The following is a 16,946-nucleotide window of genomic DNA, read 5'->3' on the forward strand; positions in this document are numbered from 1 at the left end:
AATGTATACATTTTCAGCTGTATTCAGGAAATATTTAAAAAACGTGTTATTTTATGCTGTTAAGTTCAATGGAAAAGTATGTAGCTGCCACATTAATAATGATTGAGTACAATATTTTCACTTTTTTAAAATGAGAAGTCTTGACATTTACTTTCTCTTAGAAGCCGCTTTGGATTAGATTTGTTTAAATGAAATAGATCACATCATTAAGAATAAAAATTTTGGTCAACAGCACTGATTATAGCTTATTACTGCATTAAATCCGGATAGCTTTACCCGAATCGAATCCCCTATTGAAATATTCGCGAAGGCAATAACCGAATCGACCTACAGAGATAGAGAGAATCATAATGAGAGAAAATACCTGTGAACCTGTGGTGTAGCTGCTTTGGGTTAGAAAGAGTTAAGGCTTGGGATATAAAAACATTATTGACCTATGCTATTTTCTCCCATGTTCACACAGGGCTCCCACATTACCCTTCGTGGCTGACCCACCGCCGATGACGCTCTTGTCTTCGGGTCTTCCCCCTCGTTGAGTGGGTCTTCCGATTTCAATGTCCCGCCCTGTCGCCGGGTGCACTGGGTCCTCGCGGGGATTTCGCGGGCGCAGTTGCGTCACTCATCGAATTTATTTAGGCTCAGTTTGAGGTCTCTCTCCCTCTTTGAGTGGGCCGCCAATTTCACCACTCGGATTCGGAGTGACATTCTCTTCCACATGCGAGACGGTGGGTGGGAGTGTCATTTCCTAATCTGCTCCGATGACATTTTTTTTGGAACTCATGCACTCGGCTCGATTTTCGTCGTTTAAAATAAATCCCCTCGTGAGGGGAGTTCTCGAACGTGAGTGGAAGATTAGCTGAGCCCTTTAAATGAGTCCGCGACGTATTCAAGAGTGATTGTATCGGAATTTTAAAAATAAAAATGGGAGAATCAGCTTATAATAGAGGTCGCTGCCTTGAGTTTACGCAATGCAAGGTTGTGGACATGCGACTTTTTCGTCCGTGAGATTACTTAAAATCTAGCTGCGCGATGCATTAATTTGTCATGTTAATTAACAGTTAAAGAAAGGAGGGTCTCCAATGGCCGCAAAATTTGGCGCCACTCGTCAAACCAAAACTAAAATACTCTCCGGTGGTAGTTTACGGGAATATTACTTCCTCGCTAGGAACTATTATGATTTAAAAATTTAAATTTAAAAAATCGAAAGACCGAAAAAACAGATGTTTTATAATATAGAGAAATAGCTAAAGATTGAAGTCAACAAGCTACAGTATCATCTTATACAATTTGAACTCCTCATATCAAAAAGGTTAGCCATACTTTTACAGTTGAATCTCCTATAGACCTGCAATTCCAACTACCTTAAACCAAATGCCGACCTTTATTGCTCCATTCATCTGGATTCATGGGCTATATTTAATTTCCAGCTTATATTTATTTCACAGTGATTTTAGGTCTGTATTATAACAATAGTTGAAACCATCTGTATAAATGAATTTAAATGCATCACTTTGTTTACTGGACAAATATTGTCATTGCGTAGGTACATATTTTCACACACACATGAGGTTCTGAGCCTCTCAGTAATTGAAAAAAACTTGATTAGTGGTTTTCTGTATTAAGAATTAAATACTCTTCATAAGTAACAGTTATGAGTTTCCTCCCCTCAGTAAGAAAATGAAAAGATAAAAAAAGGACATAAATATTTTGTTAATTCGGCCAAGTGGGTTTTGATGTTTATGAATATTATCCATTCAGTGACTGAAAAATTTGTTTGAGTGTAACATCATTTGTTCAGTTCCAATTTCATCCGATTTTATATATCTCTTTTGAATCATGATACTATGCATTAACGAGTGCCATAGCTTGCAAGTTTAGAGTACGAAAGGATTTTCCTATCCGCCGCGAAATTCGTTGAGGAAGCGTTCGTCCACATATTTCCGGCCGTCGCGATGTGTCCTTCTTCCGCCGTCTGCACCGGACCGTGGAGAAAATAGAGACTCCTGACCGTCAAGTGTGTGTCACCTTGCCGCTTCGAAGCCTAAGGAGGAAGAGGGCGATTATGGGGGGAATGCCGACGGTGGGTGGGTTGGGGGATGGGCCTGCAACAGCCGGGCGGCGGATCACGTTCCGACGGTGGTGGACCTTGTCGATGGACGAGGGCCATCGTGCCAGCCTCGGAAAAAAACAGTGCCGAACGCGTGGGAATGCGTGACCACTTTCTTTCGGGAGCCGCTGGTAACTATTTTTCGGTACCCTAAGACTTCCTCCTCGGAATCTCTTAATATCATGAATGGGAGGTTTTGCTAAAAAAATTCTGGAAAATTTTGTAAAATTAACGTTAGTAGCGATGAGGTTACGATTGAAAATGGTAACGTGTATGAATGAAAGGCTTTCAGGCTTTTCGTTTCGTCAGGTCAATCGACTAGTACAGTTTAATATGCGAGTCTACAAGCCCTTGAAAGCCAGTTGTTGCTTCAGTATATGCTGAATTTTGGCGATTTGGCTATACATAACACCTCTCGGACGAACCTCTGGTGGTATCTTTTTTCCTTGTCTTGATTTTTCTATTTATCAATGTTAACCTCGTAGGCTGGACTCTCCTATGCATATTCAGCGCAGGCCGATAAACGGAGATGCATTTTCTTGTTCTGCCTCTTACGTTCTTAAATTCGGCAATAAAGTGTTCTTAATCTTTGGCCGATGTATAATTCACTGCACTTTGGATTTATATATGTCGTTTTGTCCTTTTATTGGCTGATGGTCCGTAGCTTTGCACAGATCAGAAGACTCAGCCTAACGAGTATCGATTGTCTTTTGGAAAGATTCTTAAATTTCCACGGGTTATTTGGTTTATACACGGGACTATTTAAACTTGTCATTTGGAGCACTTGAAGCTTTAACTTTCAACGTGGAAAGCAAAGTTGAAGGATAATGAATTTTGGGACGGAAATAATGTTGAATCTACAATTGGGATCGAATTAATTTATTTGCAAAGCTTCAATCTCATCCGATTAAGATGACAATTTCTCGGCTTCGCTTTGGGATGGGGTGTCTGCATTCTATTGTTCCACCGTCTTAGTGCTGCGGGCTGATATATCGGGGTTCGCTTCTCAGCCGAAAAGTGCCACGAGATGAAATGTCGGCTTTCAGACAGTAGATTGTTCAAATCAATAATTATGCAGCAACTGAACACTTGAATTAAATTAGGATTACACTGGTAAAAATTAATATAATAGGATTAAAATAAAAAAAACAGCATGCTGATACACCAAAAATTACATAAAAGAATTTTTTGACAAACATGTTCCATTTATTTAAAATATCTTTGGCATTTATCACTAGTGCCGCACCCATTAGGTGAAAATAAGAGGATTTAAGTATTCGAGATGTTCGAGAATTTAAATATTCGAGATTCGAGACACTATCGATGCAGTAACTTGCTCAAAATCCTTTTCCCAGCATCATCCCTAAGTTTATCGCATCCCTGCGTCCGTCGCGAAGAGTGCATCTGCACCACCGCAGAGGTGGTTTGGCCGCGTGACGTGGGCATCAAGGGCAAATCAATGCTCGTATTTGGTGAGAGGGTTGGGGGAAGAGTGCGAAAAATGATTGCGTGGCCTAGTCGCTGACCAAACTTCCGAGCCACGAATTTTACAATAGTGGACCGCGCACTTAAATCTACATCTGAAACTACGAGGCTCCGTGTAGGCCAACACCAGGGTGTGTGGCACGGGGTGATACCACACCGGGCATGTGGCACTCATCCTAGCCTTAATCAGAAACGCGCTCGCTTGCCGGACACAGGCCAAGCACACTGGGCAGCGTGAGGCGGTCAAACCAGAAACTAGGAGAGTGTTAAGGCCTGTTTACAAGATACAGTAACACGTACGAGTTAATGTACATTTGCCTGAATGATTTTGGTGGACCGGAAGGGAACATGTACGAATGCATGAACCAAATTAGAACAGGTTCTATTTTCTGTGCATGCATTCGCACAAGTTGGGTGGTTACACGTGTATTTTGGCATTCATTCTCGCGTTCATACATTTAGACATTAACCCGTGCATGTTGATGTACCGTTTAAACAAGCCTTTTAGGTCTAAGAATACCTGCTACCATGCAAATAAAACTACTAGGTGGTGTTAGAAAACGAAAATTTAGCATAGTGAGTGATTAATTTATGAGTTATAACATGGAAAGAAATTCAAACTGATAGTTAATTCTTAAAAATATAGTACGTTTACCGTACATATAGAGACTGTGTCACCGAGTCTGAGTCAAGCTATCCTTGACCTACACTATCGCAAAGCATTAATATCCCTTGTTGTAAGCTTAAAAAAAATGATGGTTTTGGGAACTGTGTCTCCCAAAAGGTTCCACTTGCCACCATCAGGTTGATTGGCACACCAAATTGGATAATAATATACGAGATGGGTCAACTAAAGTCGCCACTTGCGTTACTTATGGCACAGTAATCCGATTTGCACGGGGAAATAAGCATTAAGTAGGGATATTGGCGAGAGGTAGCATAGTTAAGTTAAGTACTCAAAATATTGCATGAGTTGCGAATAGAATTAGGAGTTTTAACTAAAATTTATATTTGCGAATCATAAATCAACAATCCTAAGATTGATTTGACGTAGCTCTCCATTCCGTCATCGTATCCGATTAAAAATTCATAATAACGAATTTTATTTTTTTTAAATATCCTTTACAACCTGCCCAATGTAACTCATTGGGAACCGTCTCTTGCCCTTCTTCTCTTCCACCTGTTCTTCGACAATTTTTTTCATCAGCCCATCATGCCTCATAATGTGGCCACCTAAATTGTCCCGTCTTCTCCTTAAGTTTTTAGAAGACTTCTCTATTTTCCCACCCTTCTTAGCACTTCCTCATTGCTGACTCGGTCCATCCATTTTATCTTCATCATTCTTCGGTAGCACCGCATTTCAACTGCTCCCACTCTTGACTTCTCCTCATTTGTCAACGTCCAATATTCTCAGAAACATGCTCCATAGTCAGCATCGTGATGATGTAATCCGTCAAGTTCATAAATTTTCAACGGTATTCCTCGCCAGTGAATGTACTCAATTGCAAATATTGAAAATAAATGATCGATCTTATTTATCGACGCGCAACAGAAGTTTTTGAAAACCGATTAAATTTTTCCCCATCTGGCAAAATAATGCAAGCTGCTACGGGACGGGACTTCACGTTAATAGCTAAGGCTACCAAGGTTGGATTTTATTTATTATTTCCTCGCCTTTAGTCTTTAAACTTCGGGTGACTGCATCAGATTTTGTGCTACTATAAATCGTATTGAGAATAAAAAGCGCAATGACACAGCAGCATTCAATATCGGTGACACTCCGTCTGTTACTAGTACATATCTTATTTGATCATGAACTGTGGTAACTGATTATTTACGTACTAATGTACGTACGTATTATGACGTAACTGTTTTTTCATAAGCCTCCTGTTTTTCTTCTATAAATCATGCATGTTTACTCCAAATCATGCTTCGAAAGACGATTTTTTGTCAACGATCAAGAGATTTTAACAGCTTGTAGAAATGTACTCTGAACCTGTGGAGGTCGACCTTGTGAAGGTCCGACCTTGTGGAATAGAACCAGTTGTTATTATATCGCGTTGGATCAGTCTGAGCACTTAGCGTGATGAGTGACTCAACGTGGGTCCCCTAGTGGTAGGATCATATTCATCGTCTGCTGAATCAGCTCCTTCCAGGCAACAAACGTGGAAAATGATCGCTTTGAGCTCATCTCAGCAATTATTGCGCCCCCAACTATCCGCTAGGCATGCAGAAAATAAATAATCTTGAATTATTTAAAAGGCGTTAGATAATAATTACCTGTTGTAATTAAATCCATTTTTGAGGTTTTTATTATATCAAATTGTAATTATTGTATATTTGTAATTATTTCCTGCGCATGGTTTCATCATCAACAGTCATCAATGCGCATATTTGTTTGACGGAACTCTCAACTCAATTCTCCTATCAGCTTAATTTTTAACGCCTACATAATCTTTCTGTTTAACTTACTTCATAATCTGTTCCACGTATCCAATGCAAGACCTCTGCAGTTTGGCCCTTCCACCTGTCCTTTAAATAATTTTTTAATCAGACCATTTTTATTTATGATGTGGCCGATTGAATTGCTATGTCTTCTACCAAAATTCTCTTCCCTCCTACTTTTATTCGAAATTCCACACCTACCGAATTTTAATGAGATATTTTATTCCAGTTAAATATAGTGGTGTATGCATCTCCTAAATGTGACGGAAAGTAAGGGATTTACTGGTAAAAGTCTCTTTGTCGGCCACGGAGAGAAGAATAAGATGGGGCTGTCATTCTCATTTGTGTTGTGTTGTGTTGTGAGCGCATTTACAAAGAATGCAAGGGACTACAGTATCCCTTCAGGGACAGAGGTATTTGCAGAGGCCATACTTGGCCCGTTACTGCCTTTTAACCGGAAAAAGTAACTAATACGTCATAGTAGACACTAGGAGTGGGGATTTATGCCTGACGGCGTAACTATTTTATCATACGTCGAGACGCGACTGCGGAGAAGTTAGTTCATATGTGCTCCTTTAAAATAGACGAGAAATAGCTCTCTTAAAATGCAAAGAGGTAAAAAGTAAAACTGAAGAATTAAAATATGCTTAATAATCGGGAAAGTTTTGATTGAATTTTTTATACAGTATTATTGTTTAAAAAGGTGGCTCGTGAATTTGTTTGTATAGTTATTATCATTAAAAAATATGTATGAAATAATAACTTCATCATCATTATATTTTGACTTAACTGTAGGAGAATAGTAACTGATGTTCTAGCAGAAATAACGAATTTTTATTTCGCCATTATCATCATCAGTCATCTTTTACATCAGCGACGTACATTTTATAATTTTCCATTTGAATGCATGTTTTGTTTTTGTTGCTCTCTATGAAACATTTGGGTAATTCTATGTCAATCTACGTTTCTGGCGATGATGGAAATGCATCAATCCACCTGCCGTACCTGGACTTCCACGTCACCCACAATTTCATTAGGGTTGAGGATTTTTCTCGGCATCGATGAAAGGAATGTGGTTTTTGCGGAACGGATTCGGTTTGAAACGAATTGTTGCCTCCGCACTTAACGCACTCGTTCTCACAGACCTGTACGGATGATATTACGGGTCTCACGCTTGCTCCAACGGTCTGCGGTCCATAACCAGGCTATCGATTTTCACTCCAGTTCGATAACTCCGGCTCATAATTAACTGTTCCGCGAAGTAATGCATTTATTGGTGTTATTGAATTTCCATTTATAATTTTAGCCCCGTGAAACATCTGTGAAATCATCTACATCTCTGGGATGGCAAGATTATTTTCGAGTCGTATTATTTTCTAGTATGTTTATATTGTTCAAATAGCGCACTTCTGTCTTAGATTTACTAAAATGTAGTATGTACCATTGCCATGAATTATAATTTTATTTGTTATTACACGAGAAAATTATATGATCAGGCACAGGTGATACTGTGTGGTCTTTCATTCTTTTCGCTTGATGATAGCCTCATCTCTCGTTATTAATGCGTGTTTGATCTGACTATAGCCGTTTTGGAAATTCACAGATATAATTGTGATTTCACCTATCCTACAGTAAGACTGTCTTCATTTTATTTTTCTAACCTTTGAATATTCCTCTTTTTCTTTACCTATCTCACATTGTCTATGAAAGATATGTAGATATAGAGAGATATACGTGTATATGTATAGATAAGATAGAGAGAAATATCTGGGCCATTTATTCCCTACTTTAGTACTCAATTTACCCACAGTTTTGGATATATTTATAGGAAGTTATTATGTCCGAACATTTTTTGACTAACATGGCGCCCTTATCTTGCCCTCAGTGGCTTAAAACCATTTCTCTTCCCTATAGTTGATTGCCAATTCAATCGAAAAAACTGTTTTGGATATATTTGATTTTTCTAAATTCAATTTTGGACAATATTAAATCTCCTACTATAGACCCAGCCTCTGGAGAGTAACCCACGAGGTCGAAAGACTTCGATATCCACCTCCTATTTGTTACCTTCCCTCCAATTGACTACTTCTCCCCCACGGACTGAAAGACTGGTGTGGGAGGTATTCCCGACAAAAGACACACAAAAACAAACATGCCTCTCCTCGCCCTCTTTGCAGCTGGGACGGCGGACTTGCGACTTCTGCTGCCGTGGCGGCGGCGGACGACGGCGACGCTGGGGTCGCCCTGACGACGGGGGCCGCCCCCGTGCCCCTCCTCCTGCCCTCCCCGGCCAGCCCCTCTGCCATCCTCGTCAGCCCGGAGACTCTCTCGCCCTCTCGCTCCACACCCACCGTCGACCTCAAGAGCATGCAGTCCATCGGAGGTCACCAGCTGGTCGGAGGGCCGTCCGCGCCTCCTTTCCGGGATCCCTCTTCGCTTCAGCAGCCGCCCCAGCAGCAGATCCCCAACGGAGCGGGTCTGCCGAGGCCGGCGCCCGTCACTCTTGGGTCAGTCAAAAGGGGCGTGCTTTTGACGATCTCCGCGATGGGTGCTTGACGGATAAGCGGGGGTGATTAGGTTTGCGACCATGTATTGATTCTGTTTCGGGCCATTGGATAGTGATGTTGTTGAGGGGTGGGTCGTATCTAGCATCAATTCTATACCGTCTATTTCTTGTGTGTAAATGGGTCACTGGCGTAAGCTGAAGCTTCGCAAACCTGAATGTGTGTGTGATTGAGACCTAAGCGGTAATTTGTTCCTTAGAACAAATCTGCTAGGTGAGTGAGTGAGCTGCGCAATTGTTTTGTTTCATTGTGTTCTAGGATAATTCTCGTCTACTACCCCACTCTCAACCCTGCAACTTCCCACCCCCCACCTTTGCCCAGCAAACAGTACGGCCTTGGGGAATTTATTTTCTTTCAACTGTTCAACGGCCTTTCAATCACCTATACCGTCAATTTGTTTTCGCGGGCGTTGATTTGATGATGGTTTTTTTTGTCAGCATACCATATGTATGTCATTTACTTCAACATCGTATTGCTTAATAACATTTTTAACATAATGAAAGCACTTGTCAAACTCCAAGCGTATTTATTTGTACCGATTTTGGCACTTAATGCCATTTTCAAGGTGAGAATGGTTCGTATTATGTGCCGAAACCTTGTTCGCAATAAAAAATTAGGAAAATAGACAAATGCTTTCATTATATTAAAAATTAAAGTCTTCACCTAATTACGCCGGAAACTAACTTTTATCACCAAATAATAGCCTCGCGCATTATTTTTTATTTTCACTTCCATATCTTCATGTCCGAAGACAAGAGGATTTAAAAACCATGGTGGAGGATGATGTTTATACCTCCGAAACAATTTTTTGACTGAATTGGCGCCTTTACTTAGTCTACGGTGGCACAAGACCTATTCTTTTCCCCGTAGATGAGTGGCAAGTCAATCGAAAAACTGTTGTAGATATATTTATTTTTGCAAGTTCAATCGCTACAGAATTTTCATGCCTTCACGCATTTTAAATAAAGCCAATTACAAGCTCAAACTTTATTAATTCATGCATCCTTTTTTGCCTATATGACGACTTCTTTCACGTACTAACTCAAGTATATCTGTGAACCAGCCCCCGTAAGAGTGTGATTTATTGCCAATTCGAATGTTAATTTCTCTTGTATAGCAGCAGCTATGAAGAATCATGTAGCTCTCTCCTAACATAACGAATGAGAGAATCATTTTTGAAAACCTTACTTGCCAGGTGTTTTTTCATAAGACCTGCAATAAAATTTATCTGATCTTGTGGAAATATCGAGAGTATTTAGTAAATTTGAGAGTTCCGCCGGAGCCTCTAACCTTTCATCGTTGCATGTACTATTGATAGAGCATGGATGGAGCTACAGCGGTCTGCCATCGAAATTGGAGAAAAAAATGTCCTCATATTGTGGAGGAATTGAGATTATGGCCAATGAGAAAAGGCGTGGCTTGTGGAATGTTTTAATTTTAACTTCTTGAATGGCAAGCTTCCTCATTTCTACGTATTCAGGGAATATTTATAAAGCATGACCTCTTTGCAAAAAGCGTTCGTGCACGTTCGTTAGTGAGGCGAATGTAAAATAAAAGCTATTCGCTTGGTATTCAAACTTTTGATTAGTTTTATAATATGTTATATTTAAAAAAAAAATGGTTAATCAGTAATGAAATCCTTTATACTTCTCGTAATCATAATATAATCATGATGATGATAGGAAAATATCAAATCCTACCTGTATTTTTTTACTGCCACGAAATTGCATGATGGGACCATTACTCTTTTTCCTTTTCATCCCCAATTAAATTCACAGCATAATCGATTAATTGGGAATTCTCTGTACCGTTATAAAATTGCGTCGAGCGACGGAATATATTACACCAAATTGCGTCTTCAACTAAAGAATTTCTTCTCTACTCACGTAGTAGAGAGCGTGAATCACGTAGTTAGTGAATCACCTATTTACAGAACATTTTTACTCTTTCAAAACACTTAGATTCTACTGTGAATACGTTGAAAGTACAAGTTCGCATTAAATAAAAATATTTTAAAATTAACTATATTTTGAACTTCACTTGTTTATCCACCATTTGGATTATTATAAAAGGTGTTCGACGGTTTAAGAGGTTTTTTTGGAAACTTAAACTAGCATTTTTTTAAGTAATCCTTAATTTGCTGACGAATCATCCTAGCTTACCTCCCCTCCCTTATTGTACTTTCCTATTTCATTTCCTGTAATCGTATTAGCTTCCATTTCATCAAACATTCCTATGCTGTAAGATATTAGATTCTTCCGGCGTAATAAGTGCAGAAAGATATCTCAGGGTTTTCTTCGTCCTCTTGTCATGTGAGTCCACGTTTACTAGCTACACTACAGATTACACTCTTCAGTGGTGGTTTACCAGACATGTCTTTACAATCTCAAACAACGATCGTCTCGTAAGCCATTTCCCAGTTACTAACGTTTTCATTGCAGTAACTAATTACTTCATGATATCCTTCCTACTGTGTCAATTTTACTTAAACGCGCTGCCCAAATACTTCATCTTATAAGTTTTGGTTCATCTACTTTTGTTATTCATTGATCGCGATGCTTTAAAAAATCACACTACTTGCTTACTCGTCTTAGATTACTATTCAGTGTACTTGCACTATATACTTAAATAAATGCAAGTTTTAAAAAGAGAATCATCTACCTTATTAGGTGACTGGATATGCAAGACGTGTTCCATCAACCCTATTTATTTGTCGATATTTTACCTCAGATGTCTTACTGCGTCTCATCCAGATGACAGTTATAGATAGTATAGATAGTTAGTTTAGACATAGCTTATACCCTAAGGTTACCTTCTCGTAATGATTTTAAAGATTGCCTCATTTCCTAAAATCGTCGCATTAGGTTTTATTGCTGCACCAAAACGAATAATTATAATTTAATTTCCTGTTTTTATCAATATACCGATGATGTATTGAAACATGTTTCATCTAAATTTCCAAAATCCAACAAGTCATTTTTCACTGCAGCCAGGTATATTTTCTCAGTTATAGGTAAGCCTTCCTTCGAAACACATTTTTCAGACTTTTTCACGGAAAAAACATCATATTCATAATTTTGAACACTTAGCCATATTCATAACCGTTTAGTACCAGATTAAGTATGACTTCTCAAAATTGCTAATGAAATACAAACCCATATGAGCTGCCGTTTTATTAAATTCAATTGAAGGAAATTACACCACAATTCTCATAGCTTCTCTTTCATGCTGTAGTTGAAAATTTCAGGTCTTCATAGAATATAATAAATGAATTACTCAATGGTGTGGGTTTCTTTAAATGCTCCTTAACCTGTAGATTCAGCTGTTTTATGTAGTTAGTAATGGATAAATCAATTTAACAAAACTGATGGGTATGAAGTTATTGTTGGCATAACTCCGTCACTAACATACATACATTTTGCTAAACATTTGCATGCTCTGAGGTGACTATTCTTGGCATTTTCATATTCTATTCTGGTATTCGTGTGCGAAAAGTGCCTATTTCATTTTAATTTGTGAAGACTTAATTTTTCCTGAGATCATTAGGATGTTGGTGGACTTACGATTGACATTTTTTTTCTTAAAGTAGTTATTTTAGCCTTGACGTCACAAACTTGACTTCTTTATGAAAAAAATCACCGTGTTCTTTGCGCGGATGCAGCTATCTCTCCCAGTTTGGAAATTTCGCGTTAATTATTCACCTTTTACGAATAAAATGAGCTAAAGGCATCATAAAGTGGAAGTGGACGATTTGAAATGAAACTAAAGTGTGTAGTCCACGGTAAAATTTACTTTATCGAACAGGGTTTTGGAAAATTTGTGGATTTTCTTTGTCCATTAAGAGACTATAAGGACTCCTTTCGAAATTATATTAGCCTGAGCTTTTATTTAAAGTTGCTATCATCCAAAACTTATGGGACTGCATATATATTCTTTTTTCTTAGTTATTATGTGATAAAGGTTTCCTGCCTCATATTTTAGAACAGTTCACATATCATACGTTATTGTTTATAGTAATTTAAAAATTTTGTTTTTTCATTTTAACCTATTTACGTGCTAAGATTTTTACTATTAATTATGACCTTGATATTCCTTCCTACTGTAAAACAGCATTGAAATATTCATAGTATATGGCACTGAATCGGAAAAAAGAGCAAATTTTCAATGATATAAATACAACCATCACCAGTTTCAGGTTCTATGAATATTTGCCTGTATTTTATTTGTGTCCATATTCTAATTTTTTGTTGTAGTTGAAAGATGGAAGAAGATAGAAGTATTGTAGTTGAAGAGAAAATTCATGTCTGCTCTCTTTGACTACACACCAGTAGACTCATAAGGCAAAGTTGTGTGGCACCTACGAATCAGTGTTAATATGACGAAGTTTATTCTTTTTACTACCGAACACAATGTCAAAATACAGCAAGTGAACCTGTCCGTCATTTATATAAACTGTTAAACTGATTCATTAAAAAATAGTTTAGCTTTTATAGCGGTTTGTAGCTTTTATAACCTTAATGATGACCCTCCAAATCTCGACAAGACGGGTAGAGAGTTGAATGAAATATTTCTTGACGCCACAGATGGACTCTCTTGATGCGAACGTCTCCTTTCCAGCCACCTATTATTTTCAATGGGCTCATCCGGTGGAAGTGCCGCAAAAGAGTTGCCTGGAGATCGTTACGCCATTTTATTTTATGACCGAGACGAGAAGGAAGGTGTTTTCTGGAAGAGATTGCCTCGGCCAGACTATTACAAAGAGTTTCTTCGCCTTTCTCAGGGGTCTCCAAATCTATTTGCCCGAAGGCCGCATTAAGTATCGAACAACCTTTTTTGAGGGCGTATACTTTCTAGAGGTCGAATAAATCAGAATAAAAACGTACATTTTGTTTTTAGTTATTTATTTTCGATTATTTATTTCAGTTATGATTTTATGACTTATTGCTAAATGCGTACAAAAATCTGTAGCAACGCGAATGGTAAAATTTTTTCTCTGCTCGCTGAAAACGAAAATAGGAGGCGTTTCTGGTTTTAGATGTGATGAATACAATATCAACCCTGAACTATGTGTTTCGCCGAACAAGATTATTCTCAAATTGCTCTTCAAGAACTCAATTTATTATATTTTAATGTTTGTTCACAAAAATGTGTTATTCCATAAATTTAAAGGTTTTGTATTGCAGTTTCCAATTGGAAAAAAACTCACTACTCCGCGCCTCTCCAATAATAACTTTACGTCTACGTTAGCGGTGACTGACTTTGGTGGAATACCCGTAAGTATCATTGATTTTTTAAGTGGATATCAAGGATTCCACGGTAGGGTGATAGGCCCTCGTAGGCTGTAGCATGTGTATCAAAATGAATTGGGGGGTTTTAATGCTTTTATAATATTTATAACATTAAAATTACAACTGTACATGCTGCCCCATATGAAAGTGCAACTGAAACAGTTTTTTTTGGTCGTATTAATACGCATACGAGGTGTGTTCAAAAAATATCGCGACTTTTGTGTTTTTTCAAAAATTATTTATTTATTCATGAATATCTATTTTGTCCCCTTCAAAGTAATCCCCATGAGATATTATACACTTGTGCCAACGGTTTTTCCAATCTTCGAAGCACTTCAAAAAATCATTTTTTTTTATCTTGTTCAGCTCCTCCTTCGATGCCGTCTTTATCTCGTCAATCGTAGCGTAACGTCGTCCTTTCATGGGTCTCTTCAGTTTAGGGAACAAGAAAAAGTCACAGGGGGCCAGATCTGGGGAATACGGTGGCTGCGGCATCATTAGTGTGTTGTTTTTGGCCAAAAAGTCGCGCACAAACAACGATGTGTGAGCAGGGGCGTTATCGTGGTGCAAAAGCCAATTTTTGTTCTTCCACAAATTCGGGCGTTTCTGGCGGATTGCTTCGCGCAAATTGCGCATAACTTGCAGGTAATATTCCTTATTGACCGTTCTACCCTGTGGCAAGAACTCATAGATATTCATGAATAAATAAATAATTTTTGAAAAAACACAAAAGTCGCGATATTTTTTGAACTCACCTCGTATGTACCCAATGTTTCCGCCACTATCCGTTAGAAAGCGCTAGTAGAAAAGATGACGACTGGACTGAAAGCGTTTTTTGTTTCACACTTTGCAAAGATGGTAACTATAGTTACTGCGCAACGTGAGTTCCGTATTATTTCGGTTGTTGATCCTCCTGGTGATAATGCCTCCACTACCAGCTGACATTTCCGAATTAAGACACACGATTGAATTAACTGTTATAACTACTAATCGAGAGACATTTTTCAACGTTTGGGAAGAACTCGCACATCGTCTTGGCATATGCCATGTGAAGAAGAGGTGCTCACGTTGAAAACTTGTAGGCTTTTGTGTAAAACTTTTTAAGTTGCTTTTTCATTTGAAGCACGGTTTAGAGCTGTAATTTTTGTATTATATACCTATATCATAAATCGTTAAAACAACGATATTCGTTTTGAAACTCTACCTTGGAGACCCTTGACCTGAAGATTATCGAATCAAATTACCGCCCTTATGTGACATTTCCGCGCTTCTGTTTATTTCAAAATCGCCATTACCGTGGAAGCAGTGTCTTCCTAACATAAACAGCGTATGGCTGAATGTAGGTGAGGTGGCTACCATAACTGAAGGAGTGTGGCCGAAGGTTAAATTCTCTTCTTGAGGCAAGCGGAACCGTCCCTTAGGACATCGGCAGCGGGATACACTTAAGTTCAACGTGGGATGCATATTGACAGGCGCCTCCAAGTGTAATAAAAGAAAAAAAATGAAAACTCTTCTTCCGCTTAAAGTGTCGCAAGGCTACCTTTGATTCGTACATTGAATGCAGTTTGGTCAAAGAAGCATAACAATCGCGACAGCTTAAAAAAGTTTATTTTCCGGTGGTCTTATTTAAATATCGTCCTAACGAGTTTTCAGTTATTTTTTTAAAACATTAACCATCTAAAACGCTGGGATAATTTCAGTTGGGGTGAAAGAGATACCAAGAGATAACACTCCTAAATTAAATAATTATATGGACTTAAATTGCTATGCTGAGAAAGTTAATACTTAAAGCTCAGGTGGTCTTCGGAGAATAAATGGGCTTTTTGAATGATTTTGAGTTGGAAATTCATTCTATTTATGTAAAAATTGCAAAATATGCTCTTGTTGGCCATAGAAATGTTTTATTTTTAATATTATTCGCCGAGAAAAAGCTGAGATAGGATTGAAATCAGATTAATTTTGCAGTGAAGTGATTTTTTTCGATATCTTAGTTAACCTGATTAGATAAGAATAATAATCCGATAAGAAGAATCCTAAAAGATTATCGGGATTTAGCGAAGAGTAGTTCTTTCTCGAGAGAAAGGGCGTGAATAACAGCAAAATTGTTTTTTGTGTTAGCAACTAGAGCTAAAGTATTTACTATATTTTATTAGCCTTTTAGTGATCAAAATATCGTAACCAAATCGCTGTCTTCATACACTTAAAATAGTAGTTTAATGACTTTAGTTTTCAGGAGTTATTTCAATACGATTTTCAGATAGAGCGAAAGATATTAAGCCTAAGTTCGAATTGAAAAGGGAAGCCAAGATTGGAAGGGAAGGCAAGCCGGGGTCAATCGTTAAATTTTTCTCGTAAACCTATGTTAACTGGTGGTATAATTTTATTATAATAAAAATACAGTACTCCCTCTATAAATCGGCACTTCCTTAATGGCTTAAAATAGGGTAAACTCATGACAAACAACTTGTTGACAACGAATTAGGTGAAAGTTTTCGTGGTTTAAAAAAAGTTTAATTCGTAATTTTGGTTCGTCAGCTATACAGGATTAAATTTTCAAGAATTTTTTTTTTCACTACCCTGTACGTCACCAACGTTTCAACGGATCCATCGTCATTAGAGCGAATGAATATTTTTGACTGAACAGAAACCGTTGATATTTAACTATAAATAACTACAACAATCAGGTTACTCCTGATCGGCCGGAAATATATCGATGGCTAAGTTCTAGCAACACAAAAATAGCATCTTTTCAGAAGAGCAAAAAAAATATTTATTTTTTTATTTGCATATAATTTTAATTGAAATTAAAAACCATAAAACTGAAAAAGAAGCATACATTTGCTAACAAAGAGTTGTTTTTTTGCTTGAATTTAATTTTTATTAGCAGTATTAATTTAGACCGGACTGATTTGAGACAGAAAACAGATTTTGAGATACGTGTTGCTAGAACATAGCCAACGATATAGGTCATTTGGATAAAAGGGAGGAATTCTACAATTTAATTCACAGTGTCCGGGTTTTAGTTTATTCTCATTCTACAATTTCTTTATTTTGTTT

General features: G+C 37.9%; 1 protein-coding gene across 5 annotated transcripts in view; it reads left to right on the forward strand.

Moving 5' to 3' along the window:
• LOC124161986 (proton channel OtopLc-like) overlaps nt 1-16,946 on the forward strand; it is a 243,758-nt gene that overhangs the window by 162,352 nt on the left and 64,460 nt on the right. For 3 of the 5 annotated variants that reach the window (XM_046538282.1, XM_046538283.1, XM_046538285.1), the window contains exon 2: nt 8,215-8,544. The exons of the other annotated variants lie outside the window; for them this stretch is intronic. In XM_046538282.1, the coding sequence (XP_046394238.1) occupies nt 8,215-8,544 (330 nt within the window). The remainder of the gene's footprint in view (nt 1-8,214; nt 8,545-16,946) is intronic. 5 annotated transcript variants of the gene reach the window in all.

The sequence above is a fragment of the Ischnura elegans genome, chromosome 7 (assembly GCF_921293095.1).
Source record: "Ischnura elegans chromosome 7, ioIscEleg1.1, whole genome shotgun sequence".
Classification (NCBI taxonomy): Eukaryota; Metazoa; Arthropoda; class Insecta; order Odonata; family Coenagrionidae; genus Ischnura; species Ischnura elegans.